This window comes from Falco cherrug, chromosome 2 (genome assembly GCF_023634085.1).
Source record: "Falco cherrug isolate bFalChe1 chromosome 2, bFalChe1.pri, whole genome shotgun sequence".
Classification (NCBI taxonomy): Eukaryota; Metazoa; Chordata; class Aves; order Falconiformes; family Falconidae; genus Falco; species Falco cherrug.
The window spans coordinates 37,991,948-38,014,041 of record NC_073698.1 but is presented as its reverse complement, the minus strand read 5'-3'; the positions used below and the strand labels follow the sequence as shown (position 1 = coordinate 38,014,041).

General features: G+C 35.1%; 1 protein-coding gene across 5 annotated transcripts in view; it reads right to left on the bottom strand.

Annotated features, from left to right (window-relative positions):
- TDRD3 (tudor domain containing 3) overlaps positions 1-22,094 on the bottom strand; it is a 109,045-nt gene that overhangs the window by 6,987 nt on the left and 79,964 nt on the right. For 3 of the 5 annotated variants that reach the window (XM_055701395.1, XM_055701396.1, XM_055701398.1), the window contains 3 exons: positions 19,061-19,899; positions 16,951-17,076; positions 11,775-11,840 (listed from right to left, as the gene is read on the bottom strand). In XM_055701395.1, coding sequence (XP_055557370.1) covers positions 11,775-11,840; positions 16,951-17,076; positions 19,061-19,899 — 1,031 coding nt within the window. The remainder of the gene's footprint in view (positions 1-11,774; positions 11,841-16,950; positions 17,077-19,060; positions 19,900-22,094) is intronic. The other 2 variants (XM_027814861.2, XM_055701397.1) reach the window with 1 other exon arrangement.

Genomic DNA, 22,094 nt, shown 5'->3' with positions numbered 1-22,094 from the left:
TAATTGGATTTAGCAAGGTGTTATTTTGGAGAATGTTAAGACATATATTTATTAAACATTGTTTCTTGTTTTGCAAGTACTTGCGTTTCTTTTCTTCCACCATTTCTTGATCACTGACCCTCAATCCACCACCACCACTGATCTTTCATCTTTCTTCTGTTGCCATTTTATTTTATTTCCATTTTAAGGAATTTTTTTTATTTTTTTTTTTGGGGGGGGGGTGTCACCTTCATCTCAATTCACTTTAAAATCTCTCCACCCCATGCTCAAAACTGCAATCTCTCTTCTGGAACAGCATCTACCCTTTGTAGGCAAAACTTACGATCTCTAATGTTCACTTCCTTGTTTTTTCTGTTCAACCTAAAAACTTCAGCTGCCTACATTTTTTCCACTATAACCTTGCAATTAGGTCACACAACTTGTCACCAACTCTATTTTTCCAATCTTTCTTGCTGCTTCCTTTCAATTTATCAGTTGCTTGTGACTCATTCTAAATTGTTCCATTTCCTACTTCCTTATCCATGTAAAATCTAGATTACATTTTATAAAGCAAAGGTGGCCACAAACCTCTCTCAGATCATCTCCATTCTCCTTGTATTACCAGTAGAGGTTTCATATTAGTACATCACTCCAAAAACTTACATATATTATCTCCATCTTTCAGCTTATTATTCATTATTTATCTAATATTCCTAGATCCAGGATTGAGTTTTCTAGTACTTGCACAATGCCCACTTAGGACTCTGTACCCTGAGATTAAATGATACCAACTAAGCACAACTGCAAAAGACAGCAAAAACTGGCGGATCCTTCGGAAAAAAGTAAAGTTTTACAGTGCAAACAATGAACCGCACAAAGAAATTACTGCAGTAACAGGTCAGAATGACAAAGAGAATGTGGAGAAGGACAGCATTCTTCAGGTATTCAAAAACCATGGCAATCAGGGAAGCATACGTCACTGGGGATTTCATCTTCTATTCACATTTTTTGCCATAAAAATTTGCTGTTAGTTTGGAAATTTTTATTCCATCACATAAGACACACAAGAACTAAAGTGTAAAATGGGTATATATGCATGCTCAGTGCATTTTGGACCCATATATTCTGAAGAGCTTGTACCACCACCACACTTTATCAGCTGAATGTAGTGAATCAGCAAGTAACTTCAGTCCAGCCAAGTGACTACCACTGTGCTTTTACATAAAAAAATTCAACGGATTCCATAGCTGCAGAACAAAGTTATAAATGCAGCATTTAAAATACTTTAACTATTAATTTACTCTTAAAATTAACAATATTAGAGTAAATTTATATTTCATTAAAAACTCTCTCGTTGAATTTCAGCTACAAGACTTCTTTCAGTGCATTCAAAAGAACTGTTCAGAAACTTTTTTTTTAATGAGTCCTTGAAGTACTTACTGTATAAATTCTGAGAACAATCAATAGGTGAATGACAGTAAAGAGCAGGACAGAAGTTACGCATTATACAAAAGCTTTGCTGAATGTTCTGCTCACATACACTGAGGCTGTGGCTTGAAGTCACAGGTGAGCAGCTCCAACCGTTTGCCACCTGCAGACTAGTTACCTCTGTCCATTCCTGCTTATGAACAGAAAATTCTGCTCTATTCCATGGCCCTACTGCTAAGGCTTTTCAATCATAGCTCTCTGTGGGCTATTAAGGGATGAGCATCAGAGCTTGTGCAAGGAGGCATGAAAGAGTAGAGTGGGACCAGGAATCATGGGACAAAGAAGAGACAGAAGGCAAAGTAAGCAGAAGACATTTTCCATTTCAGTAATGTCAAACTACTGTTTCAGTTTAAAAGCTTTAGTTTTCATTTCACTCACGTAATCAATGCATGAAAAACTTGCTGGACTCAGTAAAAAGGAAGAGTGTTGGCTTCCTTGCAAAATGAGCTTTGCTTTCATGTGCATTTCAACTCCCATTTCCCGGTTCAGATTTAATGCCTCTTTGCATTGCCCACTATGCTGGCAACAGCTGTCTCCTGCTGTTAGCACACCAAGTGATCTCTTGTTTTGCTGGTTAAATTCCTCTCTTAAAACTTGCTTCTTTTGCCTTGTCATCCAGTGTTGATCACCTTGAGTACTTAATTTTTTTATTTTTGCAGCTTCTACATACCTGCACTTGTATCAATCAAAAATAGACTAAGATTTTACAGATGTATAAAAAAAAAAAAAGAAACTAGACAATTAAATTCAACTACACTATGGCCATATGGAAAAATTCATGTTTACTAGAAAAAGCTAAACTTAAATATTTAAACTGCAATATATTACATATCCTATTACTTATAAGGGGGGGGGGGGGGGGGGGAAATCACTGGCTAAAGTGTCTACAGTATTTCCTTAAACTTTTACTTTATCTGAATACTTAAATGGATTCTTCAAACTCCATAATAGCTAAGAATGAAAATGGGATGCTGTGAAAAAAAGAAAATTTTTCATTTAAATAAAGTAACATTTTTAATATTCATACAATCTTAGAGCAGCTTTAGGGCACAATTTCAAAAATTACTATCAAATGAGGTGTGAAAATTCCAAGTAAAATAGAAATTGCCAGTAATACAGATTTTTCATTGTGACAAGAGCATTTTTGAAGTGTCTATTACAGAATAATTCAACATATTTGGTCTTGATCCGTTTTCCTTGCAAGTTATGCTTGTTACTTAAAATATCTGTTCCCCTCACAGTAATCTTCTTGCAGAATAATCTTTGTGAGAGTGCAGATGTTCACATTTTTTTTCACAGTACACAACACATTTACATTAGACTGGGCCTACAGCCATACAAATTTCTGGGTTAAATTGTGAGTGAGAAGACAAGTGGGATTCAAGGTTATACTGCTAGACCTGCACAGAGCTGACTCCTCACTGCTGTCCGATAATTAAACTCAGCCCTATTAATGTGCCTTTAAAGGAGTCAGGGCAGAACTACATTTTTGGAAAAATATACTTATAGTATGCTCACATATCATGTAAGGCATTGCAGCAATGTATCACTGATGGCTAAAAGTACACATAACCAACTGTAAAGACAGCAATCAAAAATGTTAGTTTTTAAAAAATGTTATAATAATCATATGATAAAAGGGTTTTTTAAATTAACCTTTTAACATACCATTTAGAAGGTTAATGATATTAATTAACTTGCCCAGATCTTCTGAAGTGTATCAGAACACTACAATTAAAACTTTTGTAACTAAACAAAGGAATCAACTATGTTACACCCTCAAATTTACAACCAATTCTGACACATGGGCTGTAGTGCCATAGACAGTTGCACCAATGTAATGTCCTGCTACTAAAACTGTTTTTCTTTCTCTTCTTCAACCTTTTCAACACTCTTATTTATACTTTTCCTCTCTCTTTCTTGCTCACATGTACAGTTGCAATTTTTAAAGTAATGCAGGTTCAAAAGGCAGGAGGGTCAGGACTAGGGAGGAAGAACTGCTTGCTTCTCCCAGAGCCAACAGCTGCTCATCGGCTCAGTCCATGAAATCATATCCCTAAGTCACTCTTTTCCCTTAAACTTATCTTATGGAATGGGAAATTAGTCTGCCCTTATTCAAATGTTATGGGTGTGTGAAACAGATTCTGATATTAGAACCAATTGATTAAAAACAACCAAAAGTATCTCTGAGGAGGATACTTACTTATAAGCTGAAGTAGAACTTACACCTTCTTACCAGAATGCATGTGTATTTGCTTTTTTAAAAACACAAAGAGTTAAAACAAACCCTACTCAGGACTTTTTCATTTTTAAGTTAACCCCCACACATGATAATCCATGTCCTTCTAACAGAGAACCATTTTTATAGTATAGAGTTCATTGGTTCTATGTTCTATGTTCTCTTAGTAAACATGACTTGCTCTGATTTTTTTAAAACTTAAAAACAGTATGACAGTTTTTAAAATTTAAAATCATTGCAATGGATTGTAAGGACATTTAGGACTTAAAATAGGTTCTCCAGATTTCTAATTAATTTTAAATTATCCTAAAGACCAAAACCATTAGCTTCTAATAGAACTGGTAACTTTACATGGCACCTGTGAAAACGAAGTGAGAGAAAGGCAGAGATAATTCAAAAATAAAGGATCAGGTATTTCTTCATTCTTGAATCACGAATGAAGGGGGGAAAAAAAAAAAAAATCACACGAGATATGAAAGGCCATATGCATTTTTTACCTCCCAAAACCAGAACAATGACATTCAAGCTACGTTCTTTCTTTCTCATTCTTTCTCTCTTTCTCCATATACATATTTCTAGGTTACTGAAGTGACAAAGATCTAAAATAAACATTTTATCTTCTGTTTGGTATAAGAAATTGTTTGCTATTTAGACTATTCTTAGAAAAGCGTATAGAAGATGTACAGAACAACAAGAATACATCTTTAAATTATTTAAATGCAAAACAACAATCCCAAAATGTAAAGAAAATGTTTACACGTGCTTTTTCAAATTTTTCTCTCTCATATTGAGAAAGTACTGTTTTGGTGTTGATTTCTGGATACAACCATCAAGTTGGTGAACTACAGGGTATTTAACCAATAGACTAACCAGGTTCTACTGTAACATGGAAACAGTTGCATTGCTCTGAAACAGCAACAAACAAAACAGGAAGAAAACAAAAATATCACATGCATGACGTGATAGGGCCATGTTTGGCATCATTGTCTAAACACATTTCTTTTTACAAGCAACACACTTCTATCCTGAATTGGTAAGAATCTGTAAGGTCTGCTCAAAAAGAAAATACCTTGATTTTGAAGTAAATTTTATCCATACCTTTTAAATCAATCTAATTTTAAATTTCTGTAACAGTACATGCCTAAGGCAGTATGAATTTGTCCACTTCCAATAAGGAAGCTCAACTCCATAAGCAGTAAAGACTACATCTGACTTCAAAGATATTTCTTACCAACTACACTGATACACTGGCATTATTTTCTGTCTGTAAAGGATATGCAGGATAAACAACTGTAAAGGATATACACATGTATACACTACATTTATAGTATTCCATATGTAACTTGATTTGACTTTTATGTCAAAAGCATCCATAGCTTTGCTGAAGCTTTTAGCTTTAGCTTTACTGTAGCAAAATACTATAGTATACTGTAACAAGACAGTGGTGACAGAAATAGCAACATTAAATGTATTATGGAAACTACCCAGAGATTTACTGCAAAATCTTAAAGAGAACTTTAATTGTCCTGAAAATGATACAATTAACTTGCTGGATAGTACTGTATGATTTACTAAAAACCTCCTGAGACTTTGAACTGCAAGTATATAATTATCATTTGTTGCCATTCCATATGCAGCCAGAATAATTCCTACCCATTTATGTAACATTTTATACCATAATAGTGCCATCTTTCTCTGTTCTACTGCTTCTCAAATTGTATGGGATTTTTAAGTACCATACAAATAAGACACAATACCTTCTAGTGCTGTACATCGCCTTTCATGCAACAGAGAACTTCAGTTAATGGTTATCCTAATGCAGGAATAATCAAATCCAAAAGTTACTGACAATTCATTAAAACAAACTTGCTGAAATGTCATTAAAAAAAAAAACCACACACACAAAAAAAACCAACGACAAAAGAACCAAAACACATATAAACCATTTGTTTCCCCTATTTACACCTAGAAAAAGGAACTGATCCTTATGAGGGTGTGTCTTTGTCTCCACTGAACACATGCAGGTCACAAGTAAATATGTTCCTAACTACGGTATGTAAAACTAGGTTGTATGGAGCTATGCCATAGTATCAGTTGCTTTTTCATTTTCAAAACAAAAATTTCAGGATGGCACAGTTTTTTCTTTACGCCATAAACAAACTAATAGTAAATCTTTTGACTTTTACTAACCAAACATCAGAAGTCAAATAATTTTACATTTTCTTGACCAGTTTTTGTAAAATTCTACAAAGCATTCTTCAATGCCAGCAATTTATCAACTAAAGCCTTATTACACGCTCATTTAAGATACTAAATTTATAAGTGATTCAGCAATCCTGAAAAAGTTAAGACATACACTATTAACATTTTTGAGTGAAGCAATAAACATTAGATACCAAGTGACAGAAAATTTGTAATTCTTCAGAAAAAAAAATAATCAAGAACTGGAAAATAGATGGATGGACAAGAAAAATAATAAAATACTCTAAATCTGAGATCACTAGAAAAAATAAGAGTTAACTTGTAATCAGACATTTCTTTATCTTCAACTCTGAAAACAAAGCACTCATTTGTTTTCTAACTAGACTACATTCCAACTACATTTCCATAAAACTAGGATAATGTAAGCCTTGGGCAAGATTATCCCACAGACATTTTGCTAGCATATCTGTTCACCTTAAGGATATTGCATAGGTTATTCATACTTGCAGTATTCCCTGTGGCACATAATAAGTGTACAACTCTTCTTGTGAGGTTTGTACTTGAAACAAACATACTCTCCTGCAAGTTGTCACTATGTTCTCCATACAGAAAAAAAACAATTAATTTTAAAAGTTCCTTAGAAATACGTATTTAACCCATTCACAACATATCCCTTCTATTAGTAATAGCTTTTACACTGAGTAGTATCAAGTTTTATTTTCCATAATTTCTAAAAGAAAGGTAGATAAAATGAAGGGAGATCTATACAAATAACACACAACCAGCAGATACACTGAGCTTTCTCAATTCAGGAAGAAGAAATGTTTTCAACAAAACACATAAACTTAGTAACATTAAATCAGTTAACTATAACCACTATAAGGAGTTATGTGCCATAAGGAGTAATGTTATTACGAGGAGTAATTGTCCCACTTTTCAGAAAGGAGCAGCAATATAAGGATCCATCTCTATCCCTCCTCCCAACTGTCAGCTGTTCCCCCTCCCCAACATCCCCAACTTTTTTTTTTTAAATAAATAAAGTATTCATCCAGTTTTTGAGAACATCAATTTTGAACGAAGACCTCTGGAAAGATCTAGTTTACACTCATAATACAGATAGAGTCCTAAACATATAGTAAAAATGAACACTTGCGCAGATTGGGGAAAATAATTCAGCATTCTCTTCCTTTGCACTAAAGAGCACTTGTAAGCAAAACCATCTGCTTCCATATGGGGGGGGTGTGTGTGTGTGTGTGTAGTATCTGCTCTATTGCTGGACTTATTTTACTATGTAATAAGAAAATTCCATCAACAAAAATTTCAGAAAGAGAACACTAAGTAATACTACGAGAAATTATTTAATGCTTTGCTGTTAGGGAACGAAAACATAATCAAAACCTAAACAAGCAAGCAGTGACATCTGGAAACTGTTTAGGTGAAACAAAATGCTGTGTGCACACTTACTCATGACAAAATTTGGCATACAAATCCCCAAAGTCAAGCACACATACGTATATCCAATAAACAAATGCTATGTGATTTTACTTGTGAATGATGAGCTGTACAAAAAAATTATGAACTACAACATGGTAAAAGATATTTAAGTAAATACACAAAAAAAATTTAAACAAGCAAATATATCACAATTTCAATTAGAAAACAAAACAAAACTGCTTACAGGTACTGCAGGGGCACAGCAATTTTGGAAAGTCTTAAAAATGAAACTGCTCATGAAGCAACTCAGAATGGCCCCATAAAAAGACAGTATCTTAACTTGAAAGTCAGGACCTCTACATTAAGTATATGCTGTATGCTTACATATTTTAAAATAAAATATGCTAAACCACACCTATTTTTTAATTACTAACCACTACTTTAAAAAATAAATAAATAGGCCATGTAATTCTACAAGCTCTACAACAGGATCAAGAGATTATGATGGGCAAAATATGCTTACAAACAGTAGGAACTTTTTAAAATGCTACAGGTTAGAAGAGTTGGTGGCCAGTCACAAGTGGTGTTCCCCAGGGCTCAGTATTGGGATCAGGTCTGTTTAATACCTTTATCGATGATCTGGACAAGGGGCTTGAGTGCACCCTCAGTAAGTTTACATATGACACCAAGTTGGAGGCGGGGGGGAGCGTTGATCTGCTTGAGGGTAGGAGGGCTTGACAGAGGGATCTGGACAGGCTGGATCGATAGGCCAAGGCCAACTGTATGAGGTTCAACACTGTTCAAGTGCCAGGTCCTGCACCTGGGTTCACAAGAAGCCCATGCAATGCAATCAGGCTGGTGAAGGGTCTAGAGACCAAATCTTATTGCGGAACAGCTGAGAGTACTGGGGTTGCTTAGCCTGGAGAAAAATAGGCTTAGGGGATACCCTATTGCTCTCTACAACTACCTGAAAGGAGGTTGCAGTGAGGTGCGTGTCAGTCTCTTCTCCCAAATAACAAGTGATAGGGCAAGAGGAAATGGCCTCAGGTTGTGCCAGGGGAGGTTTAGACTGGATGTTAGGAAAAATTTCTTCACTGGAAGGGTGGTCAAGCACGGGAACAGGCTGCCCAGGGAAGGTGGTAGAGTCATGGTTCCTGGAGGTGTTTATAAGACATGTAGATATGGCGCTTAGGAACATGTTTTAGCGGTGAATGTAGCAGTGTTATGGTAATGGTTGCACTTGATGATCTTAAAGGTCTTTTCCAACCTAAATGTTTCTATGATTCTAAAGCTCTAAAATCTAATCTTCAACAAATTTTTATGTCTACACATAATTAGTCAATAAGTTAGGAACAAAGTAAAAAAAACCAAAACCAAACAACCAAACAACAACAACAAAAAAGCCCACAAACCACCAAAATGAAAACACAGCAAGCTTCTCCATGTATAAGAAAAGCAATACATAATGAAAGTCACATACACATACCAATCTACTCGCATTCACAGTACTTCCCTCCTTGATACGGAGGGAAGTCCTCTTCCAGGTCAAGAGATCAACTTTTGTTGAGTAGCTCCCCCCTTTAACTGTCCTGGAACTCATGGGAGACTCAAAACTCTCACTGGGGACTCTACTTCCCTCCTCTCCCTGGCCAGCGATGAAGGAACTAATATGACTCATACTGTAATTTCCAGTGGCTGGGCCCCAAAAATGCCCAGCAGGGAGGATTACTAATGTAATCTAATGTGTGTCAGACATCAAGAGGAGGCTGATTACGAGCACAGGGAAAAGAAGCAGGACAGGAATGGGCCAAGGAAAGCAAGCAAACAGAAGCCCTACCAAAGTTTGTGTTATATCGTGTAAAATTTTACTTCCAGTGCTAGCACTCAAGAAGGTTCATCATCACTGTCACAGAGTGAAAAGGTTCACTGAAGAAGCTCCATCAGGGAAAGAACAAAGGTTACTACAATAGCTAAACACCACTGGTTTCATTTTCTCCTACATGCCATTTGACCCACAATGCAGGTCCTATATGGACAAATGCAATGTAGGGAAAGAACAAAAACATCCAGGATATCAGAAAACTGATCAACCTGAGGAGCAAATTAAAAAAGGAAACCAGATACTGTGATTTAACTACACAAACCTTTTCAGCAAAATATTTCATATCTGCTGAAATGAACCTACATGAAATAAGCTCTCAACATTTCTAGTAAAAAATCAGAAATAACATTTCCAACTAGGTACTAACAGAAATGCTTAGTGCGTATAGGATAACAAAGAACAAAAACAAAAAGAAAACCGATAAATGTGCTTAATAAGCATGGGAGAACCTTAAACAATCTTTCTGAGCAATGAAGATATTCCCTGATACCCTCCTGCATGACAGCATGTCCAAAGTCAGAAGACCCTATGGTTTTTGATGTTCAGTATGTGGGACATACACAATAAATGCATAAAAGCATGGAAAAAACCCAACAAACTTACACAGCCATCACATATTTATTGCTTTCCTATTAACCACCCCTGCCCTCATCAGAGAAATAGGTATTCCATTTTGGCAAAGAGCTCTTCAACACCGTACTTAATCTTTAAAAGGAATATATAATTAATCTCAAAATCTTTAACATTCTAACACCCCCACTACTAAATAAAAAACAAGTTATTTCTATGCTTATAAAAAAAAAAATGCATCTTGACTAACTTAGTAAAGATACCGAATGCTTTGTGTAAGACTGAAGCAAATATTACTTCTCTAAAACTTTGAAAATCTAGATATACCAACCAAAGACAAGCACATTTTGTGGGAAAGATGTCAGATCAAAACACTTCCTCTTCTATTTATGCTCTCTAAAGATATTCTAAGACAACCTGATAAATTGCTGCTATTTGACATGAACTATTATGCGTAGCTGAAACATCCACATGCACTCATTTAATAATAGTCTATAAATGTCTCTCCTGGGACATGGAAGAAACCTGCAAATGACATTATTAATATGAGGAAAATAAAGTATGAATAGAGGCCTTGTCATTGTTACAAACCTCACAAAAAAATTACTCTAAGAAAGTAAGCCAACAGAAGCAGAAAACCACATCTCTAAAAATAACCAACCCACCCCCAAACTCTAAAACCCCAACCAAAAAAAGTAATTAGATGTGCTTTAACATTTATGAAGAAAAACCAAATCACCTTTCTGCAAAAAACTGTCTTCACAGTCAACTTTTTTTGTTGTTCTTACATTATAGAAAATCTCTTGTTTACAGATATTATTACTGGTAACACCTGCAAGTCATGAAACAACAACAACAACAAAAAAAAACCAACACCCAAGCATCCCAGACATTAACTATCTCTGCACATGGAAACTTCAGTACATTGAATAACGTGTCTATGCAACATGCACTGTATACTTAATGAGTAAGATCTGGATCATATATACACACATAACCCACTACAAATTAGGTTTGTCGTAGCTTCTCTTCTGCAATATCAAGCCAACATTATCATGACTCTCTACCTTACAAAGTAACTAGTCAAGAATACTATGCCAATTCCTCCAGTTTCCTCTTTAATTAATACCCTTTGAATTAATCTATTAAAAGCGGACAAAATCGGAACACTGAAAGGTGAAGGAGACAGGGAAATCAGAAGAGAAATGGTGATGGCACAAATGGTCCAGACATTTTTACACATCTAACTTATTTTATATACTCAACATATTCAACCTCAACACACTCAATACAATACAATCCAAGCATAAAATCCTTCAGAAGTATCAAAACGTGAGTCTGAAGAACTTTCATTGCATGACAACAGGACCAAACACTATTTAAAACAGGTTAAGCTATGCTATCTCAAAACAAAACTGCAAGTCACTTTAAAGGAAAGTGTTTTGTGAGGAACAGTTTCTCTCAAAATAAACCACCCAAGAAGCACATATGCAGTCTCCAAATAATGAATCATCATCATATACAATTACATTTAATAACAAGTGGGTGGGTGGGGGAAAGAAGAATAACTGTAATGCTCCAAGCACCCTGCTTTAACTGTCACAAATTATTTCAGTAACTACAAACTCCAAGAAGAATGTGTCCTTAATCTAATTTGAACATCTGGCAATAATTTACAATGATATTTCATAGTCTGATGAATACAAAATGCTCAAGTGGAAGACACAAACATATTTTGCACTGAAAATAGAAAGCCACTGTTTTATGTCCACTTAGCATGAATTACCTCCTCTCAACTGAAATTTGTCTGCTTTTAGTTTATTAAAAAGTAAAACGCTTTTCCTTAACCATCTTTAAACATCAGTTATAACATTTCAGCTAAAGGCCAGTAACTTTCAGAGGAACATGGAAATACCAAGCTAAAGTCTGAAAATCTATGTAGTTTCTCAGACGACAGGAGTGCTAAAGAAAAATACTTACTAGTAGTTTATCAGGGTAAGTGCTTTCCACAATGCTTGTCTCCAAATACTGCCTCTTAAAAGAAGGCTGGGGAAACAAATATAAATTTGATAAAGAACTATCCTAACACAACCTGAATGTTAATTCTGTTTAAAGGCATGTATGATGATGCACTGCAAAATATGTGATGGAATCTGAAGCAACATTTCTAGTAAGTGAAAAAAGCCTCTGGTGAAGAATATTAAAAAAAAATATTAAAAAATGTACAGGATAGACTATGAAAAGTAACTTTTCAGCCTGGCAGAGAACAGAGGCAACTGAAATCACCACATATTGTTGAGATGGAAAATGAAGCACATCTCAACAAAATGACTGCCTAAATCTGAAGTGTTTTTATAAAGAAGACAGAAAGATAGCCTTTTGTGGAAACTAAATTCACACTAGTAACTTTTTAAATTCACACTAGTAACTTTTTAGATTAAAATTAATTAATAAATATGCACTAGCATTCAGAACGAAGAGTAGTTTGAAATACTCAGCCTTCATTTAATTCTTTTAGTCATTTAGTAATTATGAACTGTAAAATTATTCTAGAGATTTTCCTAACAGTATAGAAGCCAAAGCACTAAAGACATCAATTTCTTATCTGACCCAACCATTTAGGGACATTTTTTCTACAGTAATCTTAGAACTGATTAAGCAGACTGTACTATTCTCTTTCAACAGCCTTGGTTTTAGTATACTCTGAGGGAACAGGCGCTAGATAAGAGATTCAACCAAGACAATTTACCTACTGGACCTACTTAATTATTCAACGGGAAAGCATTCCTGCTTGACACAACACAAAAAGATGATAGTGTGATGCCAAGGCCATCCAGGCCTTAGAGCCATAAAGAAATGGCAAGTAAGTATTTGCCTGCAATAAGTCGAGACACTGGAATGGATTATAAACCGCCATAAAACATACAGGCAAGCTTTTCCCCAGAAAATGTAAACCTTTGCCATTTAGTGGTTTTCAGTGTTGCTCTTAACATTGCTGCAGAGAGGTTTGAACACCTTCAGAAAACTGACAGGAGTTTAGTTCTTCACTTACCTGAAACAGGGGACAGGTATAAGAAAGCCCTGAATTATAGTTTGATTTAAAGTAATTCAACATCTGTAGAAGGTCTAAGAGCTCTGTGAGGTAGATACAAGGCACAACGTTACCAAATTTCAGTTCTCAAAAGTCTGCTGTCATGAATAAACTGTAATCCAAGACCCTTTTCTATTTTTCTTTCCTCAGCTCATTCTTTACTGGAGGAGTGGGTTGAGGAAAGCTTCAAAGTGGATTTTCAGTCTCCACAGACCAAAACAAATTATAGAAGAAACGGGATTATGTATAATACTTCTATCTTACATAAATTTTTGCCACCTTACCTCTTTAGGTAGAAATACAATGCAAGATATAGGAAGAGGAAACTAAGCTAAACTACACGTTTGACTTCATAATACTTTTAAGTGAATTACTGCAAATGGAGAGTTCATATGCATTCCATCTTTTTGAAAGCAATCAAAATAAGGCCATTAGAGAGAGAGAGAGAGAGAGAGAGAGAGAGAGAAAACTACAATCTTTATTTCTTTCATAAAATCATAGCAAACAAAGAAAAGAAGGGTAATTGCAGTGTCAACGGCAGAACAAGTCCTACCACGTGACTAAGGAAACACAGAATGGAAAAGGGAATGCAAGGACTTGGCTTTGGGGGAAAAACGTCACAAGATAAGCGCTTAAGACTACATACTTTCATAAGTTAGTAAGGAAAAAAACCCCTACTAGTTAGAGAATAAAACTAAGACTTAAAGTTTATAGTATTATCTTGACTTTATTTATTTCTTTATTTCCACAGAACAAACTATTAAGTGAGTCAGGAAGGCCCTTAACGTTCCATGCTTTTTGGTCGTTAGTATAATCTTACATATTTTACAAAGGAAAAAACAAGCAGTTCTTATTTCTACAATGGCTTTTCAGTGATTTTTTCATTGGGGTTATACCATTTTCATTAAGTGGCCTCTGCTACATTGAGAGAAACAGGAATACAGTATTGTAGTGTTACATCCAAGATACTTAGAAGAACTCTAAAACAGTGGCATCCAAATGTAACATTATTATTAAAAATATTTATGAACTGCATACCTGAGACACATTTTTCAATCACTAAGAAAAAAAATAATCAGTTTTAGTACTCTTAAATATATTTATATGGGTATTGTACATGAGTATTAAAAAATAAATCCCCACTAGCTTTTTTATTTAACTTATGTAATAGAAAGCTTTATCTTCTGTACTTCCAACCATCAGAAAGATAAGTAGCAGCATATTAGGTGTGAGAGGGTCTGAAACCTTATAGGACTCGGGGAAAACTGTGTGATAGACAATATACAATTATCAAGGAGTCTTAAAATCACCTAGTAACATTTCTTCCATTAAAGGGGAAAGTACAATGTACCCTGAGAATATCAGGCAGATTCAATCTACAGTCAAGGAAAAAAACCAAAATAAACCCACAAAAAAACCCGAAGAAACCTCACCAAAACCACAAAACTTGTAGTAATGCAGTACAGTTCAGCATTAAAAAGACAGGAGGAACAGAAAGAAGAATGTTAACTAGCAGGTGCTAAAGAGAAAACAAGATTATATTAAACGCACTGATAACGTCAAGGTTTTTAATTAATTTACCATTTTTAATAATTGTCAGAGTTGCCAAAAGTAGAGCAGAAGCTCACATGCTTAAATAATAGGTCATGCCATCATCAAAGTAATGTCACTGTGATATCTTGGATATTTTTCAAGTGACTAGTTAAGCAACTTTATGTTATGCTTTTCTTTTTTTTCCCCTTTGCTTCCTCCCAGTGGCATACTCTTATCAGTTTATATTTGTTGGGGAAAAAAATTAAATTCAATACATGAGTACCAGAAAGCATGCTGGAGAAAACAGTAAAAAATAAGCAGTTTAACACAGACAAATTTATGTCTTTAACTGAATTCATTTAGTATCAAGAACTCTTTCAAAAAGGCATCTGAAAAACTGGCAATATTAGGGCATTACAACTCACATACAGTATATTTCTACATCAGTAACAAGTCTTCAGTAGAGACAGCTAAGAAAGACTTAGCTATCTGGAAGAACTGAAATAAAACTCAGCATAACACTCCTAACAAGTTCATTGTTGCTGATAACATCAAGCAGTGAAAAAAAAAGTAATTATTCAAGTCAGTTCAAAATCTGTTTTTTTCTCTTGTAAAGAAGAAGCCACAAAGTTACCTAAATCTTATGACGAAGTATTAAGCAGCATGAGAACTTAATTTTGCATTTGTGTGTGCTATCAAGATTTACATATTAACATGAACACAGACAGAAATGTGATCAGAAGTGTTCAGCTTAAAAGATAAACCTGAGTATCAGAGCACGACTCCAAGAGGTGATTAAGAACTGCAAATGCATGATAACAACTAGAGTTAGCACGCAAACACAAAAAAGTGAAGAGCAAGTTCCTAATCAACTTTCTACTGCAAAAATCCTACAGCTGCAAGGATCTTTCAGCAACAAACCAGCAAAACCTTGGAAATAAACCATAAAAACTTTTACTGTGAAGATGTTGGTTGGCATTTATCTTATATAACTATAATGATCTCAATTTAGTTGTTGGAATTCACCTAGGCTCCCTTGAGAGAAAAAAGAACCTTGAGAAAGGTATCTTTCATTTCTGAATGGACTGAAAGGTCCTTGGAAAATCCTTATTTCTCCCCAGTAACAACTGGGGAAGCCTCAGTGACTAGATCAGGATGTAGCAGATGTTAGCACTATGTTAACTTCATTGGCAGAATCTCCTCTCCATACATTGTCCCACCATCTTCTATCAGATTTAACAAACTAACTCTGAAATAAACAAGCCTGGAGGGAGCCAAAAAGAGGTCCATCTCACTTGACTTATCCTGTGGCTACATGACTGATGATCCAACATAGGTGGAGAGGAAAAAGGAAGAATATGTGGTCAAAGACAGGCAGAAGAGGCAGGAAGAATGATCACTGCTCCAGGTTGGCACCTTGCTACTAGACCAACAAAGTCATAACGCCAGGCCAAGTTCTTAGAATGTGAGAGCTAACTTTTGGAGGGTTAAAATAAATAAAAGCAAATCCTCAAGACTGTAATCAAAAACATGAAGAAAATGGTGATTATTAACCCAGATAAACGATCAAAATAAGTACAATTATATAGAAAAAATCTAGCTCCTTACAGCTCAGCTAGTGGGATAAAAAGAAGGAAAAAGGTAAATTATGATAGAAACAGCAATGCGTCAGCTGGGAAGAGTTTCAGGTATCTTTAATACAAAATGGCCATCCGAGAGCTACTGGAGACAATACAAGTTAAAAGACCACTGGCAGAAACAGCAGTTGACTGTTCAGCCTCTGAAACAGTAGTAACATGGTGGCATGATCCAGAGGTAAGAAATTAAAATAAGCACAGTCAACTCTTCATTAAGGAATCAATATGCAAATATGAGTACTTTTTGTGCAGCTCTTTAGTGTAAAAGTAAACAAAGAAATGCGCACTCATTTTTTTAAACTAAAATGTACCTCTATTTCCATGACATCCACAGAGCCTTTTGAAATTTCCAACTTTCATAAGGCTAATACATTCTAAACCTCAAAACAGATTTTGAGGCAAGCACCTCCACCACAATATTTGGCAAAGTCGTCATTGAAACAAGCATAAAATCATGACACAAAATAAAGTGATACAGGTGTCTTTTAGCCATACATAAGCACGTAGTAAAAATCTTCAGAATACATATTTTAAAAGACTGTTTTCTAACCTTTACAGAACAGCATACATGAACTAAAACAGAAAACGGTGTTAGATAGAGCAAGCAACAAGTTTTAGAAAGAAGATTTTCATAAAATTGTTTTGGCTAACAGGTCAATTATTCATTTTCAAAACATACAATTGAAATTTATTATACAGGAAGAATACCAAATCACAATACAGTTCTATGCAGTTTCATATAAACAACTAGGAGTTGAGATTTTGTTCATGTATTCACTTAATTATTACATGCAACTAGCAATCTTTGCATGAGTAGGCATATATTTCTGAAGGGTTACAAATTTTGTACAGACTACGTAGTTTGTATTTTTTAATACAATTTTTTATCACATACCCACGTGTCTGCATGAACAGGCCTGATGTTGCTGAGAAGTACCTCTTCGTAATTTCCATAATCACTGAATTTAACAACTGCAGTTGTCCCAGAAGAATGAAGAGCTTCAATTTCTGCCCGATAAAACTTAAAAAAGAAATTTTCAAAGGTCAAAACTTGAAATATCACAAACAGCTTAACAATAACCTTGTTTATATGTGTGTGTGCATATATGTGTGTGTATATATGTGTGTGTGCATATATATGTAGTCTTAGTATTATATTTTGAATAAGATTTGTACCAGATATTAAACTAGAAACATTAAACTTGCACACAGTAGACTGCAAGGACACAGCAGAATGTATTTAGAATACTCACTGAGAAAATAGGCAGCTTATGAAAGCAGACTGACATTTGAAATACTTGTTTTCATTTCTCAGTGATGAATTGGTTCTGCTTTCAAACACAAATGCTGTTGTATACAGAGAACTGTTACTCTAAAACTATCTTAAAATACATGCATCAATATGTGCCTACCAGCCATATACACTGCATATACTAATACATACCTATTTAGCTCATAATAAAATATGGTAAACATGATAGAACTGCCCCATCAAAAAGTCCTTTTTCTAAACACAAAACTTGGACTTTTTTGACATTTATGCAAACATAAATCAGCTTTCTTGAAGATGTTCAATCACTTTTATGACATTGAACAAAATAAATTGCTGTCTCCTAACATGGTTAAGCTCGGTACTGAATTTTATCACCTCATTTCAAAGTTGTCCTAGATGTGAGCAGCAGCATTTATTGTAACTACCAAAACCCAGTAACTCTCAAAAACCCCTCTTTTATGTGATGAATACTTCACAGGTAACAGTCTGGGATTACCTCATATCTAGTTATTTTGCAAGTTTCATACTTTCCAGAATTTAAAAAACCTATCTCACAGTAATGTAAATATGCTTCTCAAAACAGAAAACAATTCCATTATATGCCATGGTATTTCACACTAATCCATCCACCCAAGCTACATATTCCTATTTCAGAGTCAACTTACTGTATGTTACCATGATGAAAATTTTCCATATCTTACCATCTGTTTTAGTCATATAAACAAAAGAGAAAAATAAGTCATGCTGCTAAGCTATCTTATATAAACACTATCTGCTTCTTGTAAAAAACAAACAAACAAACAAAAAAAAAACAAAAAAAAGGAGAAAACTTAAATAAGCAACATAAAATAAGCAACAACAAAACAAGAAAGAAAATGGCGGGAGTAAAGCTATTCAAAGAATAATAATATTTAAGGTAGTACTCAGAATATCAGAAAGGGTCAAAAACTGAAGAAAGTATCCATGAGTGACACAGAACTCCTGAACAGATAGTAACAAATCAAAAAAATTAGCCTAAAACTTTTTTAGCAAAGGAGAAGATGAAAGGAAAGTGTCTGGCTCCAACAGAAATCTTATTACTTGGAAAAACAGATGAAGAGGAAGTATTTAAACTTTTAAAAATCATTAAAACAAAACTATCATGTAGCATAACTTATTTGTTTCACAAATTCTTCAGCTAAGAATCTACTAGGAAAACAAGCCTTTTGTTGTTTCCCTTCTGTAATGATTGAAATAAAAAGAAGGGAGGGTTTTTTAACAGCCCCATTCCTGCAGACTCTGCTCTTTCCTTTTACTAGTAAAGGCTGTATGCTAACTTATTCTAGAAAAAGGCGTTACACATTTAACTATTACAGACTATTCTAGATAGCACACCATCCCCTTTGTTGTTCCTTGGAAAACAATATAGGCACCTAGATCCATATTCATCCCTTCAAAATTTCAGCACTTCACTTACAAGCTTAGTCATCCCAAAATCAAAAATCCACCTAAACGAGAGAAACAATCACCTTCAATCAAGATGACTTAATTTAAGCACTTAGTTTCATGCAATGAATATAAGCGACATACCTGATAAATAAAATTAAAAAATAGAACAAGAAGCTAGCCAAGAAGCACACCACATACCTATGAACAAAACCTATGTCACTGCAGTAGCACGCTGTCTCCCACACGTACGTAAGAAAACATTAAAGGTACAATTTGAGGTACTTCTCATTTGACAAAGGCATACCTTGTTGTCTTCCCAATAAAGGGCAAAACATTCATCCCCTGGTCTCCAGCTTTTTCCATATTCCATATGAATTGATGATTCTAGTATTTTCTCTGGTTTGATGGGCCCAGATCTCCTCTTGGGACCAGTGTTGTAACACAACATTTTATCATCAAAAGATGGGATCGTAGCGGGTCCTGATGATTTGATAGGTCCTACTCGTCTTCCTTTCTGATGATGCTCAGTATCTCCATTTGGTACAGCATTAAAATTATCAGTTCTACCAGGATTTTGGTAATCATTATTAACACCAAAATGCTGCTCACTTTTTACCATAAAGGACTCACTACTAATTGTTCGTGCCTTCCTATCACAAAAATTTTCAGAATTGTGTATTTGGTTTTCCCTTTTCCCACGTTTCTGGTTATTGTTGTCTGTGTTATCTTGAGCAGCAGAGTTCTCCTTGAATTCTGTGAAAGACACCCCTTTTCCTACTCTGTTTTGCATATTGTTATCCCTTTTTTTGAAAGTAATATCGCTCTGGTGAGTGGCTATGGGATAACCCAAATCCTTCGGCCTATCATTTCTAGAATAATGTCTGTCACTTTTATTTTTTTCATCTGTCCAATGTTCTAAAGAACTGTGCCTTTCAGGACCTCTGTTTCTTGGTAACCCAACACTTTCAAAAGCCTGCCTTGAATTTTGAATATCCCTTTGAAAACGAGGGGGTTTCTCATTCCTTGGCTGTCTCATGTCATTGCGAGACATGTGTCTTGAATGATTCTCTTTGATGCCATTCTGTTCTGCATTCATAACTTTATGCTGTACTTGATGTGGTTGCTGAAATAGCAATTTTGGTTCTACAAAGAAAAAAAAATTCAATTATTAACGTATGTCACACAAATATATTTTAGAAATACTGTTTCAGATGCTAACTGATAAAGTAACAGGATTATTTAGAAAAGTATGCAGTGTTTACCTTTGCTAAATTTTCTGTGTACCATTCCATTTCTGTATCACAGAGACATTTGAACTGTAATTCCTAGTCATTGGAAAACATGCACTACTGTGGCCTGTACTTAGAACCAAACCACTTAACAGTATGAGAAAAGCTGAGCATAGATTTCCACATACTCATTTCTCCATACATACATCAATAACTCACTTGAGTAACAGTTGTTTAAGACAAAAAAAAAAAAAATCAACATGGAGAAAGGAAGAGGGAGGAAAGTGAGGAGAAAAGAGTCATACTTTTAATCTGAATTGAAACTTTCTATAAAAATAACTTGTTAACAGCTGTTCAGCATAAAAAACAATTGCAAGAAATAGACACGATAAAATGAACACGGTTGAAAAAATACAGATAACAGGAACAGTAACGAAGCCCAGAACTCTGGAGAACTTGATCAATGCGACATAATGGGAACTGCTCAAGCATTACCTTCAAGAAATTCAACCAGATGGACCTCACGAGAAAAAGCAAACCTGCTATGGGATGCTGAAGAAGAAGGGAACTGCGGGTATATGTGAAGCTTTTTATAGAACTATGTTTTTTTAGACAAGTATGGGATTATTAATGGGGTATTTCGGTGAAGAACCAAAGGAGAGGAAGGATCAAGATGAACCCAGGAGGAGCAAGCACGAAAAAATGAAGAGGGAAGGAGATTAAACAGGACAGAGGAAAGTTGCAAATAAGCAGGCTCTTGCTCAATATACTTGCCAGGCCAACTCCTGCACATTATCACTGTAGCCTGTCTCACCTCCTTATTAAATTCTGTTTCTAAAAATCTTCTGTGTGATTAATTTCTCTATTGTGTGCGTGAGAGGACACATTTTTTAATCTGCTGGCAAACTTGAGACAGGATAAAATGGTTTAAGTTGGACAAGAAAGACCTGGAAGCTGAATACTGGAAAGACCATGGGTCTGAAGGCCATCTACCAGACAGACTACAGGTCTGGGCTCAGATACTGGACAGACCTACGTTACGTACACTCATGTAACCCTCCTGCAAACTTCAGGTCGTACTAGCTAAGCTGGTCAAGAGGCACCTGAGGTGGGTACCAGAGATCAAGGGTCTTGGGGCCAAGAAAGACTCACATGAGTGTGCGCACGTGCATGGCTGTGTATGAGATCGGTAACAGACTTTGAACCTGATTGAAACTGAAAGCATAAACCCATTAGAGTGACTCAGGTTTGTAAGAGCAATTTTGTGTCATGTGGGTGCCTGCAACTGTGTCCTTCTCTTGCCTGTGCCCGTCCATGGCAGTTGGCCATGTATGTATTGTACGCATGAGTGTGGGGCGTGTGCATGCGCCTGGTGGGACTATGTACTCAGCTCTGCTACCTGGCCCTCAGTACACTCCTATGGGTAGGAAAAACTAAGAACTTTAGTTCACATGTTACCACTAGAAATAATGAATGCTGATCCTCGACAACAAATGTATAAATTTTCCTACCTACTTGCTACATGGTAAGAATTAAAAAGCAAATTTTAGCCTTAAAAAAAATACTTCCAAGCATCACATTATTAATAGCTCACAGAATGCTTATCAATTTGACTAAATTGGATAATGAGAATCTAGTTTTATTTTTACATACACTTGATTTACCCTAACTTTTAGAAGTCAAAAACGTTTGACTAAAATGACCGAGTGGCAGGTTTTTTGTGACATAGGCATACATGAGGCTTAGCATGTTTGTAATCTTGACAAAAACATATCTTACTGTAAAATTTATGATTTTGAAACCAATAATGTTTTTAATGCATGAATACATGTGAATGTGTATTACTCAGAAAGACCCAGGAGTTTCATAAATATTTTCTTTTTAAAAATGAAAATATGACTTTTTGAGTCTTGTAACATTTAAATTTCTTTTTTTAGATTAAATTCTTAAAGCTTAAAAATACCTCTATCTCTTCTTTACAAATGGAACATGAGAATACTGGTTTTTTTGATTTATATTTCTAACTTTTCTGTATCTTCATTATACTTTCTCACTTCTGTATAATACATACCAATCTTCTAGATTTTCTATCACCTAGAAAGGTTTATC